The sequence below is a fragment of the Malus sylvestris genome, chromosome 2 (genome assembly GCF_916048215.2).
Source record: "Malus sylvestris chromosome 2, drMalSylv7.2, whole genome shotgun sequence".
Taxonomy (NCBI): Eukaryota; Viridiplantae; Streptophyta; class Magnoliopsida; order Rosales; family Rosaceae; genus Malus; species Malus sylvestris.
The window spans coordinates 1,080,753-1,107,439 of NC_062261.1; the positions used below are offsets into that span (position 1 = coordinate 1,080,753).

Below are 26,687 nucleotides of genomic sequence, written 5' to 3' on the forward strand. Positions count from 1 at the left end.
TGACAGAACAAGAGCACTATTGCTCATATAATATTTGATATGGAGTATAAGTAGAATGAATGTATGTTGGATATTAGATAAATATATTTTCTTCAAAAATAACCCGTGTATATTATATAATTATAGTCTGCAACTAAACAAACAAATTACTTTAGTGGGGCATCTACCCCCAGTGAGCCTTCATTGGCTCCGTTCATGGGTACGAAGATCCAGAAGTCCTCCAGATGGTGAAAAAGAGGTTAGTTTGGCCATCCGTTGAAAGAAAAACAAAGCCGGATTTTCTAATATGCTCCGGTGCAAAGTTTCTAGTGTATAAGATACACTAGATCTTACGATGCATGGACACAGACACAGACACGGGGATACGTCAAATTTTTAAAAGACACGATACGTAATGGATACGGCAATTTATATAATATATATTTAAAAATACATTTTAAATAACAATAAAAAAATTAATTACTCAAATTTAATTTGTATTATTCATACTCTCAAAAAGAAAGGATGGTAGTGGTGTAAATGTGGGTTATGTAGTTTTGGGCTTTAGTCTCATTTAAACCCTAAAAATGTAAATAAATAAAAAAAAAGAAAAAAAAAGAAACTGTGGTGTCGTTTTTCTCTACAGAAACAAACAAATGGCATGTCGACTTATAACAATCATCTTCTTCGCGAAGCCTCCTCCACTAGATCGGGTCGTCTCCGTGCGATGCTTTCCTCTGCCAAATCGCATTATCTTCTTCGCGAGGCATTTTTCCACCAAATTGGGTCATCATTCATGAGGTTTTCTTCCACGAAATTGCGTCCAAGGCCATGGTGCAGATATCTGTATCCTGATAGTCGGATAACCGTATCCATCTGTCAAACGCCGTATCTGTTGATTCAAATACGTATCCAACACATATTCGACCGTATCAAATACGTATCGTGTCCATTTGCGTATCCGACATGCGATATGCGACCGATGTGTAGTATATGTGCATCGTAGACTAGATCATACTAGAATTTTCAAAAACAGGACATGCAAAACATCCTCTTATCAGATATCCAATTCAAATTTATTTTAAATAAATAAAACAATTCGATCGAGTTCTAAGTTTTGCTTTTTTTTTTTTTGTGCCTAGGGTTTCAACAGCGATAGCGATGATGGAGATCGATAGCATGAAGGACGTCACTGCTGGTCAGAAGAAAGTCAAGTGGTTCGAGAATCCAGAGATCCTCCAAATACTGAAGACGATGTTTGATCCTTGGCTGAACGAAGATGGCATGCCTGACGCCACCTCTTTCTTCAGTCGTTGCCCTAGAGGCTTTGGTAACATTTTTTTCTTCTTGTTAATATATACAACACCAACAACCGAGAGTCTTATCACAATAAGAGCTGTTCCGTTTTGCGCCATGTCTTCCGGTAGCTTCTTGTTAAGTGAAGTCCACACACTTCCCCTCTTTCTCCTCTCAGCCATGGTTTCCTATACCTTGCTCCACTCCTCGTACGGCTCCCGCGTCTGGTCCAAGAAGGAGTGGGTCATCCCTGAGATCGACGACGACGACACCGTTTTGACGTTCGAGGGGAACTTTAACTTCTTCTGGGCGGAACGCGAGCGGCAAGCTCGTGAGGCGGTGGAGAATTCGAAGTCGGATTTGCAGATTGGTGAGTCTGCAAGTCCACAATGTAAAGCTGCACTTCAAGAAACTACTCGTATCATTGAACAAAGTCTTACAACTAATGGAAAAGCAATAAGGGCGTTGTTTGGTGCAAGCCAGGTTGGAATTTCACACTTTGCACCCACCATTTGTAAATCATGAGTCCAGTTCCCACCGGTGGGAATTTTTTATTTTTTTTTTCACTTGTCACTTGCATATTGACCAAGTTTGTGTGCAGCTTGATATTGATGGTGACTTCATGTATTTTCTAGCAGATGCTGCTGTTATAGCGGTAAAAGTTACTTCTTTCTTAGATTTGCCACTCCGTTTTCAATTTATCAAATTGTTGATGTTTATTTGCTTGACACTTTTGCAGTTTCAGTATGGAAATCCCGATAGAGTGAGTTGCAAAGGCGAGGGATAGAGATGAAAGAGAGGGAGAGTTAGTGAGAGAGATGAAGAGTTTTGTTTGAGAGACAGACAAATTTTTGGACGGTGGAAACGGTCCGGGTTGGGGACCCGTTTCCTCAACAATTAGGATTCGCCCCGTCTCACAACTAATGTGGACTCGCCCAGTTTCAAATTTAAAAAAATTGGACCCGCCCCCTACCCGCGGGTCCATGCCCCGTTAATTTGTCCACCCCTAGTTGTGATTGTTGTTGGATATCATATATTATTATTACAATGTCCAAGGTGTGGGAATTGTTATAACCTTAGGGGAGGTTCTGCCGAAATTTCGATATAATTTGTAGTGTTTGTTTGACTGTTTTTTATTTTTTTCAGCAAAGAAAAATACCCAGGGACCTTGTCTCCAATTGAAGATGGCGAAGGTCACCCAAGTGACGAACGGACGTATCACGATCAGATACGATGAGTGGCATTGGGCTGCACCAACGCTGGAGCAGCATAGCGCATTGGCCCACAACATTGGTCACATTGTTTGGACTTATTGCCCTATGCTATAGAAGTCTTGGAAGGCGATGCCAGGCGAGGTAAGGACAAATGTGCGCACTTATTTGTCGATAAGTATCCTGCCTTTATTGATTTTTCTTGAAATTATATATATTTATATTACTTAATGTATGTAATTAATTTGTTGCATTGCAATTGAATTACAATTTCGACAACATCAAAGACAATATGTTGTCGTACGTCAACAGGCTCTTCGTTGAACGGTACAAGCAGTGGAAGAGAGGCATGCACCAATATTTTCAAACATTTGATGATCTGCAGGTCGCTCTTAAGGAGGGTTGCCCGAAGGAGTTTGAGGATTGGGAAAAAATTGGGTGTGGCTTTGCAGTCATTTTCAAGTGCCCAGCTATGTGGTACGTTTTTTATATTAAGTCTGTTTGTACCATACTTGACCAATCTCGAAACTATTTAGCACCGGTCAACGTTATACCGTCAAAGACCCATAAAAGTTTCCCTCCAACCAGGAGGCCAATCACAGTGCGACACGTGTCGACATCAGAAGCCAATCATAGTGCGACACGTGTCAACATCAGAAGCCAATCACAACACGACATGTGTTAATGTCAGAATGAAACTAGAAACTCTCTTCTATAAATAGAGATCATTCTCTCACAATATTCCCTAATGTCATTTGTACTAAATCATTCACTAGTACTCGCAAAAGGAGAGCTTGAACCTATGTACTTGTGTAAACCCTTCACAATTAATGAGAACTCCTCTACTCCATGGACGTAGCCAATTTGAGTGAACCACGCACATCTTGTGTTTGCTTCCCTGTCTCTATCCATTTACATACTTATCCACACTAGTGACCGAAGCAATCTAGCGAAGGTCACAAACTTAACATATTCTGTTATATCAAAGTCCTTACTGATTTTGTGCATCAACATTTGGCGCCGTCTGTGGGAACGACACTTATTCCCACTATCTTCAGCTTTGCTAAGGTGGTTTCCACCATTCGTACACTCTTTTTTTGACCAGGCATCCCTCTCCAACATGGGGAGCGAATGAAGCCACAACACGCAGAATGACACCCTTCTTGCACTTGGTGTGAGGCAACGAAAGAATGAAGAAAATAGGGTTTCTCTTCAAGCTAAAGTCGATGAGCTAGAAGCTCAGAACAACAAGATAACAATGAAGAATGAGGTCCTCTAGGAGCAGTATGAGAAACTCTTTGAGACGCTCCACGAAACTAGGCGTACTCAAACACGCGAGCTCGTTACCCCTGTGGACATCAACCATCATCTGGGTGCCCCCAACACGGAGGGTCACCTTCATTCGACATAGGTATCCCTGATGAGGAGCGAGCTAATCATTAGAACATTGATCAACATGAGACTTCTCTTAACCTAACTGCTTCGACCCGAAGCAGGAGAAGTGGAGGAAGACACCTCCTTACAGAAAGAGTGGAAGGATCGAAAGCAGTCTTTCGCAACTGTCGAGATTTCCTAAAGCAACGTCGAGACAATCTCATCCATGTAAGCTCGAAGATCAATGACCCAAGGGTTTCTGAAAGACTCGGTCCCATTCCATGTCCCAGGCCGGCTACCAATTTGGGGAAGGGGCAACAAGTCCTAGAGAAACACGAAGGTATAGGGGACTCAGAGATATTCCGACAGACATACCTTGGAAGTCAGTACGGCAAGTCCAGGGAAAAATCACATGCTCTTAATCAAACCTTCATACTTCTAAGAGGAAATGAAAATTTACGAAAGAAAGCTCCAGTGGTACATGACTCCACTCAAGACCCTCTTGTCCTACAACTTCTTAAGGAAGTAAACAAGTTGAAAGCCGAACGACAAGTTGAGATACCTGATTGGAATCAACCTAGGCCTGGCCCTCTTACAAGGAGGACCCTCGACACCCCCATTCAAGTAAAGACAAAGCAGAAGCTTGCAACTTTATACTGGAAAGGAGGACCCGATTTAACACCTTAACCTTTTTGAGTTCACCATGGCATACCGGATGCACACCGATGAAGAGCGATGTCTTCTCTTCCCTCTATCCTCTTTGGTGGAGCTCTAAACTGGTATTGCCGTCTTCTACCTGAGACGGTAAACTCATTTGAGGAATTGAGGAAACTGTTTGTTTCTCAACACATTTTCCAAATCGATCGCTTGCACTCTGCGGATGACTTGTACCCTATTCGCCAAAAGCCAAACGAGTCATTACGTATGTATGCTGGCCATTTCAGCCATGAGTATTCCCGTTGTGCTGAGGCAGACGACAAGACTGCCCTCAAAGCCTTCACGGCAAGCTTACGTGACTGTTTCTTTAAGTACATGATCAATGCCAACACTTGGAAGACTTACTCTGAGGTGATGGCTCAGGCTTATAACCATGCCTCCGCCGAGGCAAAGACATATCAAGGGAAACCCCCCATAGCCACCCCTTATCAGCAAGTAGGGAGTGGAAGCCAGATCCAACCAAATGAGAAGACCTCAACCTTCCAAACGGCAATGGTGCCTCTTCCTACCTTACTTAATACTTCACCAAGTCAACAGACATATCAATCTCAGGGTAAAATGAAAGATTTACATCCTCACCAGTCTCATTTTAGTAAAAGGAGTAAAGGACACTATCGCGATAACCAAGGGTATCGCCACGATAATGCCCGCCCCCAGGCAGTCAACACAGTGGGCCAAGCACGTGTCAGGACAGGCCTACCCCGAGGTATGAGACACACACACATTTGAATGCCACATGCGTGGCCATTTACCCCAGCATATCACACCTGATACCGAAGCCAATGCCAAGGCAGTCGGGTTACAAGCCCACGAAGAACACGGGCACATTTTCCTGCTACCACGAGCATAACGGCCATGACGGTGAGAAATGTATCACCCTTTGTGATCATATTGAAGCTTTGGCACGTGAAGGAAAAATTGATCAATTCCTCTTTCACCCTCCAAGGGGTAACCATAACTAATGCCAGGTGAATGTGATATATTCCATAAGTGGTGGCACACCCATATCTAAATCTTCCAACAGGGTCATGAAAAATAGTGAACGAGCTTTAAGGTCTGGCCACCAAGTGTTTCACGTGGAAGACATCAGGGATGGTAAGTATCAAATGCCTAACTGGGATCTAATATGTTTCTACCCTGAGGAAAAAAGAGGTATCATTTACTCTTACAACGACACACTAATCGTGGAAGCTCAAATAGCCAACTTTGAAGTACGACAAATCCTGGTAGACACGGGGGCTTCGGTCAATATCATGTTTGCTGAAGCTTTCAGGGCACTTAATGTAGCTGAACACTTGCTGGATCGCTCGATTTCCCATCTGATAAGCTTCTCCGGTGATATCGTGCAACCTTTGGGAAGCATACACTTACCTTTCACCATTGGTACAGGCCTTTACACAGCTACCATTACCACTAACTTCCTGGTGGTTGATTGCCCAACGGCATACAATGTCATCTTGGGACGCACATGCATCAATGATCTCAATGCCATGGTATCCACACATATGTTGTTGATGAAATTTCCAACCCCTTATGACAATGGTTACATTAGAAGAGATCAACTTAGTGCACGATCATATTACAACACTTCGGTCAAGCAACAGCACCTGCCTGTGCCCAAGGAAACCATTTCTATACATGACCAAGTCATAAAGACCAGCCCAGAAGAAGCCAACTTGGATCTTCACGGTGGCAACAGTCAACCCAACGATCCTCGAGATGACTCTTTCACCCAGCAAGCACAACCCGCTGAAGAGTTGTAGAAGGTCTCTATCTCAAAAGATTATCCAGATCGCATGGTGAAGATTGGCACCACCTTGTCACCACCCATTCGGTTAGCATTGATCTCTTTTTTGCAAGAGAACACTGAGGTATTCGCCTGGTCATACGAGGACATGTCAGGCATCTCTCCCGATATCATTTGTCATCGCTTAAGTATTGACCCCAAGACTAAGCCAGTGAGACAGAAGCGAAGATCTTATGACGCTGAACGGTACAAGGCAATGAAGGCATAAGTTGAAAAACTCAAAGGCATAGGCTTCATCCGCGAAGTCAATTATCCAACGTGGGTAGCAAATGTTGTCCTTGTTAAGAAGAATCCGACCAAGGAAAGTCTCTTGCTCCAAAAGGTCTTGTGGAGAATTTGTGTCGATTACACCGACCTAAACAAATGATGCCTGCAAGATAGCTTTCCTCTTCCTCTAATAGACAGACTTATAGACTCTACGGCAGGGTGTGAACTTCTGAGCTTCATGGATACTTACTCAGGATACAACCAAATCCTCATGAACCCTCCAGACCAAGAACACACAGCCTTCACTACTGACAGGGGACTTTATTGTTATAAAGTCATGCCCTTCAGCCTAAAGAATGCAGGAGCAACTTATCAGAGATTGGTCAATTCAATGTTCGCCGAACAGATTAGGAAGAGCATGGAAGTTTACGTTGATGATATGCTAGTCAAGAGGAAACATGCTGACCAACACATCACCAACCTATCTGAAACTTTCACCATTCTGAAAAGGTATCGAATGAGGTTGAACCCCAATAAATGTGCCTTCGGCGTAGGCTCTGGCAAATTCTTAGGCTTCATGATAAGCCAACGAGGCATTGAGGCTAATCCCGAGAAGATCAAAGCAATCCTCGACATGAAGGAACCGGTAACTTCAAAAGACATCCAAAACCTTACTGGCAATGTGGCAGCCTTAACTAGGTTCATCTCTAAGGCCACAGACAGATGTGTTCCTTTCTTCAAATCACTTAAATGAAGTAAGAAGTAAATTACATGGACTAATGAATGTGCTGAGGCATTCAAGAACCTCAAAGACTACATGAGTAAAACCCCTCTACTCTCCAAACCTGAGGTTGGTGACACTTTCATTATCTATCTGTCGGTATCGACTTCAGCAGTAAGTTATGTTCTCATTCAAAATGATGGTAATGTTGAACGGTCTGTCTACTACGCTTGCAATGCCTTACAAGATGCAGAGACACGATACTCCAACATTGAGAAATTGGCTCTAGCATTGGTCATGTCTGCTCGAAAACTTTGCCATTACTTCAAAGCACACTCCATCATCGTGCTTACCAATCATCATCTTCGATAGATACTTCAAAATCCTGACACTTCCGGGGAAATGATCAAATGGGCGATAGCATTGGGTGAGTTTGACATCTCCTACCAACTAAAGCCAGCTGAGAAGGGCCAAGCAGTGGCAGACTTCATTGCTGACTTCACATATCCTATTGACATTGTTTTTACACCTAAAGAAGTGGTTTCATTACCCTCGGAAGCTCAAAAAATATAACCAACAGCCCCAGCATGGAGTCTATATGTTGATGACTCGTCCAACCAATAGGGTTGTGGAGCAGGACTAGTCCTTACAACCTCTGACAAAGTGGCGATGGAGTATGCTCTTCGTTTCAAATTCAAAGCGTCGAACAATGAAGCCGAATATGAAGCCCTCCTAGCAGGCTTACGTTTGGCCAAACACCTTGGGGTTAAACGAATTGATATCTTCAGTGACTCCCAATTGGTGGTTAACCAGGTCACCAACAACTTTAACGCTAAGGATAGCTCCATGGCAGCATATCTGGCACAAACACAATTGTTGCTGAAGCACTTCCATTACTAGATCACCCAAATTCCTCGAGCGGCAAACAGTCATGCAGATGCTTTGGCTCGCTTCGCCTCAGCGGTGGAAGACAAGATTGGGAGAAAATTTAGGTCGAATTGTTGGCAACACCAAGCACCATGGTTGCGGAAGTGTGTAACTTACAACATGGGGATAGTTGGATTACCCCGATTTAGGTCGTATTTGTATACCCTGCACTGAAGCTTTGTAGGTGAAGATTTAAAGCTAGAGCTCCGTAAATGAAGCTTTTAAAGTTGATTGACATGAGTGATGCTCATGAATGTTTATGTTGATTGACATGAGTGATGCTCATGGATGTTGTCATGAGTGATGCTCATGAATGTTAACATGAGTGATGCTCATGAATGTTGACATGAATGATGGTCATGAATGTTTATGTATGATTGTCATGAATGTTTATGTATGAATGACATGAGTAATGCTCATGTATAATTTGGAATACTGGGCGTACTTTTGATCACCTGGTTGGTGGCATGAAGGAGAGTACGGGTTGTATATTTCATCAACTGGTTGGTGGCATGAATGACTAGTTGCCAAATAATATTAGAGTACGGGTTGTACATTTCATCACCTGGTTGGTGACATGAATGGCTAGTTGCCAAATGGTATTAGAGTACGAGTTGTACATTTCATCACTTGGTTGGTGGTAATAGCGGCAGGTTGCCGAATAATTTTTGGAGTACTAGGTGTACTTTTGATCACCTGGTTGGTGGTAATAGCGGCAGGTTGCCGAATAATTTTGGAGTACTGGGCGTACTTTTGATCGCCTGGTTGGAGCTATTTTGGGCTTATGGGCCTTCGCCCTCTACACAACATTCCGGCCCATTTATTTTGGGCTTTGCCGTATTTTTTTTTACCCTCTGATGGGGTTTATACAGATGTCTCCGAAAGATAGGAAAAATAAATTACATTATACAAAAACAAAAAAAGCAAATCACATCATTCCGGTGGGGTGTTTATTCTTTGCTTTTGCTTTCTTTTTTGTTTTCTGTTTTCTTTTCTGCTTTGCTTTTGTTTCTGTTTCCCACTGCTTTGGATATGTCGTTTGATGACATGATTAAGGGCAATAATCCTTTCTCTTTACTTTCCTTTCTTTTGGCGGATGGCAGACAAGAGGAATAATAATAGGATTGTTATTGAGAAAACTTATCTTCTTCCTATTTTCCACTAATGCTCGTGGTATTCGCAGGAGGTGGGATCTCTGTGTCAGCACCAACTTGTTCTGTTATAGTTGTAACCGTGCCTTCCTTTTCCTGCCTGTACAATCTGCACCATATCCGAGACGTTCTCCACGGCTGAGAAATCTGAGGGTGGAGAACCGATGGCCGCGATGGTATCCACTACGACAGTCGTCTGATCGAGAAGCTTCTGGCTTCCTCCTTGGACCGGCCGAATGACTGGGAGGGATGTGTTTTCCACTAAGCAGATCCAAAATGACAGTCCTAAAGCTGAATGTAACAGTTTCTGGAGTCACCCTTCCATTTCTTAGATATTCAGAGGTGTGTATGCAAGATTGGTGCTGTAACTTTTTCCATCATTGCTGTTGTTCATCAATCCAAAACACGAAGGCCGAGGATCGTCATTCTCATCTGCCACATTTGAAAAAGCTCTATGTAATCCCATCCACACTAGGATTGTTGCAAGTGTCGGCAAACATCATGCCAAACGATTTATGTCGACTAACTTCTACAATCAAGCAGTTTCGAGTTGAATTCTCTCCTGGTCCCCCACGTAGCGTCTTGCACAGCCTTCACTTGGGGTTGCAAGGACCGCATAGCCATGGCAGACTCCACATGTTTCTTGCTCAATGGGAAGGTAGCATTTTTAACAAGAACGGTCAACAATATGATGGCGAAGCCATAGGAGTACGGAACGTGCACAGCAGAAAACCCATCTTTCAAAAACTTGAGAATGCTCTCGAGGTAACTGGTAATCCCAGAAAGCCAATCGCTGCTCTGTTTCGAAGTAGTCAAATTCTCCAACGTTGACAACACAGCCGCTTCGGCCACCGTGTAAAGCAAGCTCTCAGCTTTACCGAACAACTCCATCAGTAAAGCTCTTGCGTCTTCTGGTTCGGGAATCAGACCGGGGCTGGGGTTAAGCCGAGCCACGGTGAGCGAGCCGCAGATGAGGGACTTGGAGTAGGGGAAACCGTAGTTATGATTGGGATTTTGAAAGTTTGGAAACCCTAAAAGGTTGAGCTGCTGCTGCAGAGAGGAGGGGAGTGTGGGCGATTCATGCGAATGGGGGATGAACCGGAAAAATGTTTATGTACAAAACCTGTGAGAGAGTCGGGCGTCTCTGGGTTTTACAGATCCACGGTGGAGTGTGGTGAGGTCTCACAGTGGGGAGATGAAAAATTGAAAGAGAACCGACATAGATTTTCGTGTCGTTTCCCACAGACGGCGCCAAATGTTGATGCACAAAATCGAAGGTCTTGAAACAACGTAAATTCGACCGTGAATCTGCATGAAATGTATATAACACAAGATGTATCGTGGTTCACCCCAAGGTTTGGGCTACGTCCACACTGATTATATTTCTGAGGGAGAGAGAGCTCTGAGAGTGAGAGCTTTGAGAGGACGTGAGAGGGCCTAGGAATTGGCCTTCCCTAATTGTGAGGGTGATGAGTTATTTTATAGAATAAGGGTTCCTCACTTATTACATATTTGCCCCTTCCTTTATTACATAATTACATTTAAGTCTCCCGAGTATTTATATGAGATCTAAATACGGAGGCCCTAAATATGGTATAAACAAGCTTCATCAAAGGAGTTCAACCACAATTCTCAAAAGCTTCACACACTATTGATCAAGACAGTGTGAAGCAAAACCAATTTATGATGCCAACAAGAGCTTCATCAATGGTGGGCAACCAGCTTCTCAAAAAGCTTCACACACTCTTGATCAAGACAATGTGAAGCAAAACCAATTTATTGTGCCAACAAGAGCTTCATCAATGGAGGGCAACCACAATTCTAAAAAAGCTTCACACACTCTTGATCAAAACAGTGTGAAGCAAAACCAATTTATGATGCCAACATGAGCTTCATCAATGGAGGGCAACCACAATTCTCAAAAAGCTTCACACACTTTTGATCAAGACAGTATGAAGTAAAACCAATTTATGGTGCCAACAAGAGCTTCATCAATGGAGGGTAACCACAATTCTCAAAAGCTTTACACACTCTTGATCAAGACAATGTGAAGCAAAACCAATTTATGGTGCCAACAAGAGCTTCATCAATGGAGGGCAACCACAATTTTCAAAAGCTTCACATGTTCTTGATCAAGACAGTGTGAAGCAAAACCAATTTATGGTGCCAACAAGAGCTTCATCAAATGAGGGCAACCACAATTCTCAAAAGCTTCACACACTCTTGATCAAGACAGTATGAAGCAAAACCAATTTATGGTGCCAACAAGAGCTTCATCAATAGAGGGCAACCACAATTCTCAAAAGCTTCACACACTCTTGATCAAGAAAGTGTGAAGCAAAACCAATTTATGGTGCCAACAAAAGCCTCATCAAAGGAGTTCAACCACAATTCTCAAAAGCTTCACACAGTCTTGATCAAGACAGTGTGAAGCAAAACCAATTTATGGTGCCAACAAAAGTTTCATCAATGAAGGGCAATTACAACTCATAGAAAGCTTCACACACTCTTGATCAAGATTGTTCGAAGCAAATTTAATTTATATGGTTCATCCAAACCTTCGACTACTACAAAGTGTGGCTTGCATCACAATCTTTTGCTCAACAATGTGGAAGCAAAATTTGTATATGTTGTCTCTCCCACATTTTCAAATTTCTAATTTTCCAAAATAAAAAAAGGGAAATTGGGAAATTCAACAAATTTCTAGTTTTCCCCAAAAAAAAAAAAAGAAAAGAAAGGAAATTGGGAAATTCAACAAAGCTTCACCACAAAAAGTTCACCAACAAAAGCTTCATCAATGGAGGACAACTACAAATTCTCAAAAGCTTTACACTATCTTGATCAAGATAGTGTGAAGCAAAATCAATTCATGGTACTTACCAAAAGCTTCAACTCCAAAGCTTCACCTATAAAGCTTCAACTCCATAGCTTCACTTACAAAAGCTTCACCCATAAAAGCTTCACCCACAAAAACTTCACCCACAAAAACTTCACTCACCACAAAAGCTTCACCTACAAAAGCTTCACCCATAAAAGCTTCACCAACAAAACCTTCACCCACAAAAGCTTCTCCCACCACAAAAGCTTCCCCCACAAAAGCTTCCCCCACCACAAAAGCTTCACCCACAAAAGCTTCACCCACCACAAAAGCTTCACCCACAAAATCTTCACCTACAAAAGCTTCACCTACAAAGCTTCAACACAAAAGCTTCACCTACAAAAGTTTCACACTATCTTGATCAAGATAGTGTGAAGCAAAATCAATTCATGGTAACTAACAAAGCTTCAACCTCAAAGCTTCACCTACAAAGCTTCACCTATAAAGCTTTATATATATATATATTTTTTTTTTTTGGAAATTCAAAAATTTTAAAATTCAAAAATTCAAAAATTAAAAAAAAAAAAATTGCCTAGGCCTCTTCTTCTTTAAGCCTAACAACTTTAAAACAAATATATATGAAGGAGGAGTTTTGGGCTACCACTTAGAAAGAAAAATGGTGAAATTTTGTTACTTTGGAAACTTGGCTACTAGCAAGACACCTCATTCGTCAACTCTCTCGATCGGAAACTTGGGGGATTCCTACCATATGCTACTGCACCTTGATACTCGGAAGACTCACGATCACTCAGTGACTTGAATTTTTTCAAGTCTCCAACCGAGAAGTTTTCCTCACTCGGGAAATTAAGGGAGCACTACCTCAACCTACATGCTTCACTCACAAAGCTTCAACATACAAGCTTTAACAGAAGGAAAAATTCAAAGAACTTAATGAAAAAGGCCTTGGTGTATTTAACACAATACGTTGAAATGAAGCAAAACTTGTTTATTGATATCTCCGATAAGTTACAAACATATACATATACATGAATCAAAACAAACAAACAAGAGGGAGCCTTCACAAAGGTTGCTCAGGAGAAATCTCAGCAGTCGGCAGAGCCCCAGAAAGAAGAGGCACCAGAAGTTGATTATTCGGAGCCTCAGTACTAGGCAGAACCCCAGAAAGAGGAGGCACCGAAGGTTGATCATTTGGAGCTTCATTACGCAGTACAGCCCCAGAAGACGAAGGCAATAAATGCATTTGGAACAAACCCACAAACCTCTGATGATCAAGTAAAATCTGACCATCAGATTCCTGTAGCTGGTCGAGCTTCATCTTCATGTTTGTAGCATAGTCATGTGCGAGCCTGTGCAACTGTTTATTCCTATGTTTGAGCCATCTGATCTCCTGTTTGAGACTTATCACTTCAGCCGCCAATGATTCAACTTGGCGTGTTCGAGCAAATAGGCGTTAGGCTATATTAGACACAGAACTTGCACACTGAACACTGAGAGCCAAAGAATCCTTAACAGCCAACTCATCCGACCGTTTGGAAAGTAGTCTGTTATCTTTGGAAGTGAGAAGGTTCTTGGCCACCACCGCAGCGGTCATATCATTATTCATCACAGAGTCCCCAATGGTAAGATGACTAATAGGGGATAAGAAGGATGGGCACCATATGTTGTCTTGAGAAGGCATGGCTGCCTTTTCACCAAAGTTCAAGTCAAAACGACGGTCGGATGAGCCAGACATTCTTAGAAATGATGAAGGAGAAATGAGGTGCAATAAATCTCTAAAGTAAAGGGAAAATTCCTACAAGCAATAACTCTCTGAATGTACTTCTTGCACACAATTGGTGCCCTTATAAAAGAAAGGGCAACAGGGCTGTTGATTCAAAACTCGAAGAGGCACCACTCTCCGGATTCCGAAGAGGCACCAAATCCACACGCAACATCAGCTTCTCGGGTACCACATATAACTTTGCCAAAGATCTCTAACAAAGTTTAGACACATAATTTTTGAAGGTCCAGCTACCCTACTATTACCCATAAAGGTACAGGAACAGCACCACTGCTTGATAACTAGAAAGTTCTTATGTATGTCAACCTCCGTGCTCCATGGCAAGGCAGACTGGCAAAAATGCCCAACCTTTACTCACATCGAGAAAACACTCCAACAAGATTGCTTGCTCAAAAATCGAAGAGTCACCGCTCTCCGAATCTTGAGAGCTAGACTCCCAATAGGATTACGTGCTCAAAAATTGAAGAGGCACCGCCCTCCGAATCTCAAGAGCCAGACTCCCAACATGATTACTTTCTCAAAAATCGAATAGACACTACTATCTGAATCTCAAGAGTCAGACTCCCAACAGGATTGCTTTCTCAAAAATCGAAGAAGCACCGTTCTCTGAATCTAGAGAGCCAGATCCCCGACAGAATTGCTTGTTCGAAAACTGAAGAGGCACCGCTCTCCGAACTTTGAGAGCCAGATTTCCTTGGATAAAGCTTGTCTGCAATCTGCACACGCAACATCAGCTTTCCAGATACCACAGACCACTTTTTCAAAGTGTTCTGACAAAGTTAAAACACGTGAAGCTTGCAGCTCCCACTACATTGCTATGACCAAGAAGGGTAAAGGAATAACACTACTACTTGTTGTTAGGGAGACTCCTATATATGTTGACCTCCATCCTCCACAGCCAGGCAGACCTGCAAATAAATAAAAAATGCTCAACTTTTCTTCACATCCGAGAGGGCACTCTCAGCAGAGTCTCTCGAAATACTCAGCTTATTTCCCCCCCGATAATACCTCTGCAAACAAGCCACACCAGAGCAAGAGTATCTCATATCATCAGGGTTAAAAGCAAGAGTATCCCATATTATGATTTTTCCTTGTCTTTTCCTTTGGCCTTGTTCTGACCTGCAAGATAAGGAGAAAGAGAGCAATCAGTCAGCACTTGGAATCAAGCTTCCATTCAGGAACTGACTGCCTAGAACCCCTTGCCTGATTACTTACCTGACATTGCTCTCGAGTACTCATCTTCAACATCTTATGCTTCCAGAGAAGATACCACATCTGCCTGAGGAACAGATAGGGCAAGTGAGAAGGATACAAGGAAGCGTGTGGAGACAAGCGTAACAGAACATGTGCCGATACATCCACTACTTTGTCAACAACAAAAGTATCCCATATCATCAAGGTCGAACGTACTCTAGATTTGATGGACTCTTTTTGACCCTCAAATTCTTGAGTCGGCCTTATACTCTGGAGGAAACCAGAAAACCCTCCAGCCCAGTTCAAGAATAAGCCTATGGAAAGTTACTTCTTCAAAAGCAAAAGTATCTCATATCATCTCTTCTCCATTTGCTTCTCATTATCTTTGTTGCTGTTTATGACACAAGGAGAAGAAGAATAATTAATCGGAAGCCGAAGTCGAACCTCCGATCCAGGTTGCTTGCTTGGAAGTTTGATTGCTTACCTTGTCTGTTACCTCCTTCAACAAATCTCCTAGCTCAGCGACTTGGGGGACTCTTACTATAGGGTTTGTATCGCACTTGACCAAGCTCGAAACTACAAGTAAGCTTCAAGTGAAATTGATACATTACCTTGTGCATCTTCATCAGTTAAAGATACCACCCCTGGATGGAGGAAAAGTATTTCCAGAGAAGATACCACATCTACATATGAGACAGATAAGGCAAGTGAAAATGATACCACACTTCGGTACTTAGAAGTTTAGTGATTACTCAATGGCTTGGATCTTACAAGTCCCCAACCGAGGAGCTTCCCTCACTCAAGAACCTAGGGGAACACTGTTTGTACAATACTTGACCAATCCCGAAACTACTGAGCACCGGTCAACGTTATACCGTCAAAGACGCAAAAGAGTTTCCCTCCAACTAAGAGGCCAATCACAGCGTGACACGTGTCGACATCAGAAGCCAATCATAGCACAACACGTGTCAACATCAGAAGCCAATCACAACACGACACATGTCAATGTCAGAATGAAACTAGAAACTATTTTCTATAAATAGAGATCATTCTCTCACAATATTCCCTAATGTCATTTGTACTAAATCATTCACTAGTACTCGCAAAAGGAGAGCTTGAACCTATGTACTTGTGTAAACCCTTCACAATTAATGAGAACTCCTCTACTCCGTAGACGTAGCCAATCTGGGTGAACCATGTATATCTTGTGTTTGCTTCCCTGCCTCTATCCATTTACATACTTATCCACACTAGTGACCGGAGCAATCTAACGAAGGTCACAAACTTAACACTTTCTGTTGTACCAAACTCCTCACTGATTTTGTGCATCAACAAAGTCTAAAAGTATTATATGTTTCTTACTAATGTTTATTGATTTTTTTTATATTTCATTTAAATTAGAACTAATATACATTTATTTTTTGTACAATAGAAGAAGGCGAAAGCCAACAAGATCAATCAGGAGAAGAAGACTTTTTTCTACCATTCGGGTTTAAGGCCCTTCTTATACAGGATGGAGGCGCAGCGGCATGTAATAATAAAGCTTTTCATATTAAATTTTTAATATTTTAGTAATATTAATTTTTCTTTCGTACTAACATTTTTCTTATCTTATTCTATTCAGGCGGGTTCAAAATTCCCGGAGATCAATGTCTTTGCAGAGTTTATGTTCGACCCATGGATGAGTTGGCCGAGCCCCTTCATGTAAGTATTTTTCAATTGTAATTACTATCTTATGCATTCAAGTATCATGGTTATTATTTGAATGTTATTATTAATATTTCATATTATATTACACATGCGACGATGATGGAGAAGATGCAGTTGGTTCTTCAGGGGTCCGCCTCCCAGCTTCCTCTTGAGACTCCTCTTAAGTTTGTGGATCCCCCAAGGATGCGGGGTTTCAGATCCTTACAGACACCTTAGATCAGACTCTTGGGTGGAGGTTGAGGACGTATTGTAGGGGGATGTGGAATGCTTGGCGGTGGGAACTTTGAGCCTTTTCATCCTCCCAATCGAATGATGAGGTGACATCTTTGACAACAAAGATGGCCGACCTTAGGACTGGGTTCGCCTCGTATAAGAGCCAGATGTTACTAATTTTATAGGCCCTCAGTCAGTTATACATTCGTCTCTTAGATATTCGTCCCCTTTCGATGTTAGATCCCACATCGCCTAGGGGAGTGGATCTTCTATGCCTTTTATATATATTCCCATCTCTACCTAGTACGAGGCCTTTTGGGAGCTCATTGGCTTCGGGTTCTTTAGGAACTCCAAAGTTAAGCGAGTTCGCGAGAAAGCAATCCTATAATGGGTGACCCACTGGGAAGTTCTCGTGTAAGTTCCCAGAAACAAAGCCGTGAGGGTGTGATCGGGGCCCAAAGCGGACAATATCGTACTACGGTGGAGTTGAGCCTAGGATGTGGTGGGGGCCCGGGCCGGGATGTGACAATTTGGTATCAGAGCCAATCCTTGGCCGTATGTGTGCCGACGAGGACGTTGGGCCCCTAAGGGGGTGGATTGTTAGATCCCACATCGCCCAGGGGATTAGATACTCCGAAGTTAAGCGAATTCACGCGAGAGCAATCCCAGGATGGGTGACCCACTGGGAAGTTCTCGTGTGAGTTCCTAGAAACAAAACAGTGAGGGCATGGTCGAGGCCCAAAACGGACAATATCGTGCTATGGTGGAGTCGAGCCCGGGATGTGGTGAGGGCCCGGGCAGGGATGTGACAGTCGACGTGCTAGCCCCTCCAACCTGAATATGCCCAGAACTCCGCCCCTTCGACCTCTGAGCCTGTCCTCAACCCCGACCCCTTCTTGCCCCAATCTTTTCATCTGCATTCAAACGACGACCCTGTAGATTATTCCACATTTTTTTAAGTTGTTTAGTCCCTTACTTTTAAAATTTTTTCCTTGTACATACATTTTATTTTTATTTTAAATAAATTATTTTTCTTGTCATACATTTTTTATTTTATTATAAAATTAAACCTAGAACAAAAAATATAATATTTTTTTTTTGCGAATAATAGCTTCGTTGTGCATACTTTTTTGCGATAATTCACTTTCATCGCACAAAGTTTTTAGACACGAATATTAGTCGTCCTAGGTTTGTATCTTGGCATTTTGTGCGACGAACATATTCGTTCTTAAAAATTTGGTGCGACGAATGAGGAACCGTCACGCATTATTTTCCGCGACCAATGCTTTTATTCATCGCGCAAAGTCTTTCTTCACGATCTTTGCGGGACCGATTCTGCGCGACAAAGTTTTCATCACACATACGTTTGTGCGACGCTATTAACCTTTGCACGACCAATTTCTGTTCATCGCGCTAAATGTTAAACGTGGTAGTGATTGATTTTTACTTTAATTTGAGTCTCAACTCAATTCAAGTTCAACAAACTTTTAACAAAATAGGGCTGCAAATTTTAACTAGAATGAACGAGCCAAGGAGATTTCAAAACCCTAAATTACGAGTGGGTGGGAAGAATATTTAAGTGCTTGTAATTGTTGCTCCATATGATTCTACAGTAAGCAAGGCTCCTATCACATGTGTGATTAGTTTACTTTTGCTTTCAATTTTTTATTACAACACTAGGCCAATCTTATTATTGGCTATTTTTTAATAACATTCAAACCTTTGGATAACAGCTATAACTCTTGGATAAGTTCCAAGAGACACAACTCTACATTACAGAAAGTGCATTACGTTTAACACTTACATCATTGACATGATCCTAGTTGATCTAAGGTTGTTACATATATCATCCTTAGGTTCCTGAGTAATCCTCTCTAGTTCCTGCTGAAATCTCTCCATGGCCGAGGATGGCAAACACATTGGTACCAATATTCCATCATCAGTGTTGTTTTTGTGTTGAATGAAGAAGCTAATCAAATCCAAGGCTTTGGCGGGTCCAGCAAATACCGGATGTCCCCATCCAAAATTGACATCTCCAAAACCTGCACGCGTATTATCAGAAACTATTAAATAACTTCCTGTCGATGAATATTTAGGTCGCCCTCTTAGTACCATAAGATCTGCCACTGATCTTAAGTATTCTTCATTCATGGTAGCTTTAGCCTTCTTCACCAACTCCAAAGCATATCCCAGTGGATTTTTGCATAGAGGTTCAGCCTTTGAAACTGCAGTTGGAAATGCAAATGCATTGCCATAGTATCCCAAGGGAAGACGTACATTGTTGTGCTTTCCCCGTGCATTGACAATGCATGAAACTCGAACAGCCTGTTTTGGATTAATTTTAAGTGCAAGAGTGCTACATTTCCACAAACAAGCTGTGATCAAGTCAAATGTGGAGCAAGTGGAAATTACGTGGGGTGGAATCTGTTTTCGAAGGACTCTCATCTCCTTGGCACCAAAGTAGAAAGATCGTTGAACCATGTTTGACTGGTTACTGGATGCGTATGAGCCATCAGAATGATCAATCACGTCTTCATATTCATGATGAACACATGTAATTCTTGGTGGATCTCGAGCGAACAAGAGCTCTCTCTCCCACACTGGTAGAATAGATGGTGCATGTGCGCCTCTTGCCATCTCCGCAATGGCGGTCAGGAACAGGAGCAATCCAGGTGCATCACACATTGTGTGGTTTGCGCGCAATGCAAGTATGAAACCTCCGCATGTAAGACAGGTCACCTGCATATTGCAAAAGTTAGTTACTAGACTTCTTTCTTGATCATCATATTCGTGCTAGTTAACAATTCTTTAGAAGAAAAGACCAAAAAAAAAAAACACCCATCTAAATTAGATGATCTAATTAGGAAACAAAAATTTCATAAAAATTAAGAATAAAATTCAAAAAGGATGGAGTCTCTTTGAAAGAGTCTCGTGCCTGTTGTAGTTACTTGAAAGAGTCTTTAAATATAGAGCAATTTAGACAAAACGCTTATAGAAGAGAAAAATTTAGACAGAAGACAAAGAGGACGACATGAGGACATGCAAAAAACCTAGAAGAAGAACGGCAAAGGAAAACCTGTTGAGAGTTGTCCCATATTGGTGAGGAACAAAGTTTGCTATGTGCTTATATGATCTTGGGCTACTCCCTATATTGCCAATTGGTTTATAGTGGAACCTCAATTTCATCATGGTATCAGAGCAAGGTTGTCCACGTGTGAAGCCCAACGGCCACACGCGCTCCACGTCACCCAGTTGTTGTCCACGTATAGGTTTGAAAATCCACCACACGTGCGGGGGCGTGTTGAGAGTTGTCCCACATCGATGAGGGACAAAGTTTGCTATGTGCTTATATGGTCTTGGGCTACTCCCTATATTGCCAATTGGTTTCATGGTGGAACCCCAATTTCATCAAAAACTACACAATAAAGGTGATGTGAGACTGGTAGAACACCTAGGACCTAATTAGGCAGATACCATGTAGAAATATAATTTCCTCAATTCGGTGTGTATACAAATTTTACAATGTATAGGGTTAAACATAAGGATTGTTGAAGAAAAATTAGTTTCGAAAAATAATGAAAAGCGTCTCATAATCTTTTCTTTCCAAAACCACCTAATGACTTTCTTTAATCATAAGAACAAAGAGGCGTGGTAGTATCGTAGATAAGTTCAAGTTTGGGAGTGGTGGCAGTATGATAAATTTTCGTTTATGAAAAGGGTTGCCAATTTTATGAAAAATTAAAAAACAGTTGCGGTGCCACCAAACTTCAACTTATTAACAATATTGTTAGCGCTTTCTTGTTTATGTACTTATTTGTCATTAAAAATTTCATATGTTGTTGATTGCACGAATTTCTTACAAAAAATCTTCGGGGTGTGTATGCGACCTTAACGCAAAAAACACTACTCATACCCTTAACCTACTTCAAATTTTTTGTAAAGAATTAATGGCTATGAGTCTATGACCAAATATGAATACGAAAAACTAAATAACATGTAATTGATAATTAATTGACTCACCTGAAGCAGCAGCAAAGGACAACCAATAATTCCATCAGAGCCTGGAAAATTAAATAAGAACTCCTCTAAAAGTGGACAAGGGGGTAGAATTTTGTCTCCTAGTTGCTCAAGTGTGACATCAGCAGAAGCCTCAACGAACAAGATACCTTCACCGTTGCAATCGACCATGAGCTTTCTGTTAGGCCCTTCCTTAAGCCTTCCAGCTAAAGGGTAGTAATACACTAATGCTCTACTTAAGGCTTCCCTAATCACCTTAACGGGATTACAATTTTTATTAAGTGAAGGGTTATCTTTGTAACACATTATGACTGGAACCTGAAATCTCAAGCCTTCTTGGTCGTCAATATCTGAGAGAAACTTTGTTTCTTGAGGAGTTGGCTTTGCCGGAGTTATAAGTTCCAGTTGCAATCGTTTTACCTGAAGTACTGAGAGTGGCATCATTTCAGTAACGAGTTTAAGAACTAGCAAAAGATCAAAGATTTGGAACTTTTATTTTTCGGTATGCATGGTAACTAAAAGTTGATAGTCAGTACTTATATAGCGTTATGCAGATGCTCTAGGGCTCCCGAATCCTTCGTCCAAGTTTCCACCTGTTGTGAATGTGATTCTTTTCTTTTCCATTAAAAATGTTGTTAGAAAGAAACGTTTAAATCACGCAATCAACATGGACTGCAAAGAAAACATTGTACGTACCTGCCCCAATTCACAGTTCACAGTTCACACCACAGATTCGTACATATAATACTGAATTTCCATTCAACATCAGAAAACTGAATACTAACAGGGATATGAGGACAGGTGTTCGGTAGAAAACCTTTGATAGGAATGGAAGTAAAAAGGCCAACATCGTACGTACCTGCCCCAATTACAGCTGTCACTTTTGTAAAACATCCATTAGACGTCTGCTATAAAGGAAAACATTGTTGGGACTTGGGAGCACGTGAAGTGTTGGGCTATAAAGGAAAACTTTGTTAGAAGCAAGTCAAGTGTTGGGCTATAAAGGAAAACATTGTTGGCGTATTGATGGCGTGGAGCACGTCAAGCGTTGGGCTTCACATATAATATAATTTGCTCAGATACCATGATGAAAGTTAAGGTTCCATCGTCATTTAGTATTATAATTTAATGGTATTTCTCTTCACTTATAAGTGAGAGATTTTATGTTCAATTCTCGTCAAAGGTTCAAAGGAGAACTTGAACTACATTATTATTAGTCAATTGTGAGTCTAAGCCCATTCTTTTTCCCTTAGTGTAGATAATGTCGTTTGTTAAACAAAAAAATAGAGTAGTTGAGGTTCTATCATAAAACTAATTGACAATATGAAGAGTAACTCAATTACTTATAAGCACATGCAAATTCCTTCCCTTAGCTAATATGAGATCTATACTCTCAACATTTCACTGTTAAGCAAATATGTACAAAAACAAAATGGAACAAATAATTCGATCACTTGACAAAATAGAACTCACTTAAGACAATATTATGTTTGTTAAAGACAGGACTCACTGAAGACAATATTATGTTTGTTAAAATGGCAATGGAGCTTCTGATTACACCCAACTTTTATCTCCTCACCCAATGAACTCCTTTTACTCTACAAGATTTTAAAAAATTAACATCTACTCTCCGTACTCACTGAATCTTCCAAAATTACCCCTTCCAAATCCTTCTCCATCTTACACGATATATCTTCCAACAACCTCCCCTTCAATACGGGGCTGCCGAACCCACTTTCCTCCATCAATATTTGGTTCTTCATCAAGTTATGCACACTCTTTTGAGAATTCAACTTAATTATAAGGAACATGAAACCAACAGCTCTTAGCAACTACTTGTGAATTATGTCTTTATTTGCGTTCATTTAAGTTGGTGGTTAGCCATCCAATTGTTCTTCCCCATCAATTTTTAGAAGAAATCAAACCAAACTAGACTTGAGTGTTCATATATTCATTGGAGTTGAATATAACAATACGTAAAATTCCATCACTAAGAAGTAAGAAGCCAAATTGTATCAAGACTTTGTAACAGCAGCATGAAGGTCAGGAGTCGACTTGGAGGAGAAGATCGCGAGCGGGTTCAGCTAGCACTGGTTAACCGAACCCCCGATTCCATGTTCATGGTTATCGGCTAATCCTCAACTCTTATGTTCGGTGCTTAACTTCCGAACATTGAACTTTTTGTCAAATTTTGATTGAATAAATGGATAAAAACTATGTAAAAATAATAAACAATAAATGGCAAAAGAATGTATCCATAGTGTTAAAAAAATTGGTAAATTTTACAAACAAATTGGTACATTTCACATATAACAAAGTGGTACATTAATAAAGAAGAATGGGTAATTAGAAATAAATTAGGGTACATATAAAAGATTAAAAATTATGAATACAAATGAATTTTTAAAAATATAGGCGCTAAAAGAAATTAATACATGGGTACAAAATAAAACCAAAAAGAAAATACTACAAATTTAAAAAAAAAAATGTTGCAAATTAAAAGCGGGTACAAACTAAAAATATAAATATATGATACAAAGTTTAGGCATAAAACATAAATATATTATATGTAATTTTTCTATCATTGATTAAATGTCATGTGACGGTATACATATGGGTACAAACACAAATAAAACTTAAAAAAAATATGGGCACAACAAGAAACTAATATATGGGTACAAATTAAAAATGAAAAGAAAATTGGTACAAATTAAAAAATATTTGCAAATTAAAAATTGGTACAAACTAAAAATAAAAATATATGATAAAAAATTTAGTCATAAATATAAATATACTAATTGTAACATTTTTATCATTAAAGGAATATATTTAAAAATAAAAATATTTTATTATTCAAATAATTAATGATGTTATTAATACCCAAGGACCTTGATCAAAAATTGAAAATGAATAAAATTTTAATTAATGGAGTAACAAAAAGAAGGATGTGAACCTAATTTTCCCTTTTTAATAACATTCAGACCTTTGGATAACAGCTATAACTTTTGGATAAGTTCCAAGAGACACAACTCTACATTACAGAAAGTGCATTACGTCTAAAACTCACATCATTGACATGATCCTAGTGGATCTAAGGTTGTTACATATATATCATCCATAGGTTCCTGAGTAATCCTCTCTAGTTCCTGCTGAAATCTCTCCATGGCGGCCGAGGATGGTAAACACAATGGTACCAATATTCCATCCTCAGTGTTGTTTTTGTGTTGAACGTAGAAGCTAATCAAATCCAAGGCCTTGGCGGGTCCAGCAAATACAGGCTGTCCCCATCCAAAATTAACATCTCCAAAACCTGCACGCGTATTATCAGAAACTAGGAAATAACTTCCTGTTGATGAATATTGAGGTCGCCCTCTTAGTACCAAAAGATCTGCCACTGATCTTAAGTATTCTTCATTCATGGTAGCTTTAGCCTTCTTCACCAACTCCAAAGCATATCCCAGTGGATTTTTGCATAGAAGTTCAGCCTTTGAAACTGCAGTTGGAAATGCAAATGCATTGCCACAGTATCCCAAGGGAAGACGTACATTGTGGTGCTTTCCCTGTGCATTGACAATGCATGAAACTCGAACAACCTGTTTTGGATTCATTTTAAGTGCAAGAGTGCGACATTTCGACAAACAAGCTGTGATCAAGTCAAATGTGGAGCAAGTGGAAATTACGTGGGGTGGAATCTGTTTTCGAATGACTCTCATCTCCTTGGCACCAAAGTAGAAAGATCGTTAACCATGTTTGACTGGTTACTGGATGCGTATGAGCCATCAGAATGATCAATCACGTCTTCATATTCATGATGAGCACATGTAATTGTTGGTGGATCTCGAGCGAACAAGAGCTCTCTCTCCCACACTGGTAGAATAGATGGTGCATGTGCGCCTCTTGCCATCTCCGCAATAGCGGTCAGGAACAGGAGTAATCCAGGTGCATCACACATTGTGTGGTTTACGCGCAATGCAAGTATGAAGCCTCCACATGTAAGACAGGTCACCTGCATATTGCAAAAGTTAGTTACTAGACTTTTTTCTTGATCATATTTGTGCTAGTTAACAATTCTTTAGAAGAAAAGACAAAAAAATAAATAAACCATCTAAATTAGATGATCTAATTAGGAAACAAAAATTTCATAAAATTAGGAATAAAATTCAAGAAAGATGGAGTCTCTTTGAAAGAGTCTTTAAATATAGAGGAATTTAGACAAAACGCTTATAAAAGAGAAAAATTTAGACAGAAGACAAAGAGAACGACATGACGACAGGCAAAAAACCTAGAAGAAGAACGGGAAAGGAAAACCTACACAATAAAGGTTATGTGAGACTGGTAGAAAACCTAGGACCTAATTAGGCAGATACCATGTAGAAATATAATTTCCTCAATTCAGTGGGTATACAAATTTTACAATGTATAGGGTTAAAGATAAGGATTGTCGAAGAAAAATTAGTTTCGAAAAATAATGAAAAGCGTCTCATAAACTTTTCTTTCCAAAACCACCTAATGACTTTCTTTAATCATAAGAACAAAGAGGTGTGGTAGTATCATAGATAAGTTCAAGTTTGGGTGTGGTGGCAGTATGGTAAATTTTCATTTATGAAAAGGGTTGCCAATTTTATGAAAAAGTTAAAAACAGTTGCGGTGCCACCAAACTTCAACTTATTTACAATATTGTTAGCATTTTCTGGTTTATGTCCTTATTTGTCATTAAAATTTTCATATGTTGTTGATTGCACTAATTTCTTACAAAAAAATACTCATACCCTTAACCTACTTCAATTTTTTGTAAAGAATTAATGGCTATGAGTCTATGACCAAATATGAATACGAAAAACTAAATAACATGTAATTGATAATTAATTGACTCATCTGAACTAGCAGCAAAGGACAACCAATAATTTCATCAGAGCTTGGAAAATTAAATAAGAACTCCTCTAAGAGTGGACAAGGGGGTATAATTTTGTCTCCTAGTTGCTCAAGTGTGACATCAGCAGAAGCCTCGACGAACAAGATACCTTCACCATTGCAATCGACCACGAGCTTTCTGTTAGGCCCTTCCCTAAGCCTTCCAGCTAAAGGGTAGTAATACACTTCTACTTAAGGCTTCCCTAATCACCTTAACGGGATTACAATTTTTATTAAGTGAAGGGTTGTCTTTGTAACACATTATGACTAGAAGCTGAAATCTCAAGCTTTCTTGGTCGTCAATATCTGAGAGAAACTTTGTTTCTTGAGGCGTTAGCTTTGCCGGAGTTATAAGTTCCGGTTGCAATGGTTTCACCTGAAGTACTGAGAGTGGCATCATTTCAGTAACGAGCTTTAGAACCAGCAAAAGATCAAAAGATTTGGAACTTTTATTTTGTGGTATGCATGCCAACAAAAAGTTGAAAGTCAGTACTTATATAGCTTTATGCAGATGCTCAAGGGCTCCCGAATCTTTCGTCCAAGTTTCCACCTGTTGTAAATGTGACTATTTTCTTTTCCATCAAAAATGTTGTTAGAAAGAAACACGCAATCAACATGGACTGCAAAGAAAAA

The 26,687-nt window shown here is 40.4% G+C and overlaps 1 protein-coding gene, 1 long non-coding RNA gene and 2 pseudogenes across 2 annotated transcripts; 2 read left to right on the forward strand and 2 right to left on the reverse strand.

Annotated features, from left to right (window-relative positions):
* LOC126614047 (alcohol acyl transferase 1 allele RGb-like) overlaps positions 1–26,687 on the reverse strand; it is an 82,470-nt pseudogene that overhangs the window by 38,578 nt on the left and 17,205 nt on the right.
* Positions 500–18,170, forward strand: LOC126614055 (uncharacterized; annotated as a pseudogene).
* Positions 18,732–26,535, reverse strand: LOC126614050 (alcohol acyl transferase 1 allele RGc). Its single transcript, XM_050281688.1, has 3 exons — positions 26,431–26,535; positions 21,147–21,563; positions 18,732–19,865 (listed from the first exon to the last, which is right to left on the reverse strand). The coding sequence occupies exons 1-3, from the start codon at positions 26,452–26,454 to the stop codon at positions 18,927–18,929; spliced, it is 1,380 nt and encodes a 459-aa protein (XP_050137645.1). The 5' UTR covers positions 26,455–26,535; the 3' UTR covers positions 18,732–18,926.
* On the forward strand, positions 19,650–25,187 carry LOC126614070 (uncharacterized). Its single transcript, XR_007620259.1, has 2 exons — positions 19,650–19,798; positions 25,083–25,187. It is a non-coding gene; the product is annotated as an uncharacterized LOC126614070 (long non-coding RNA).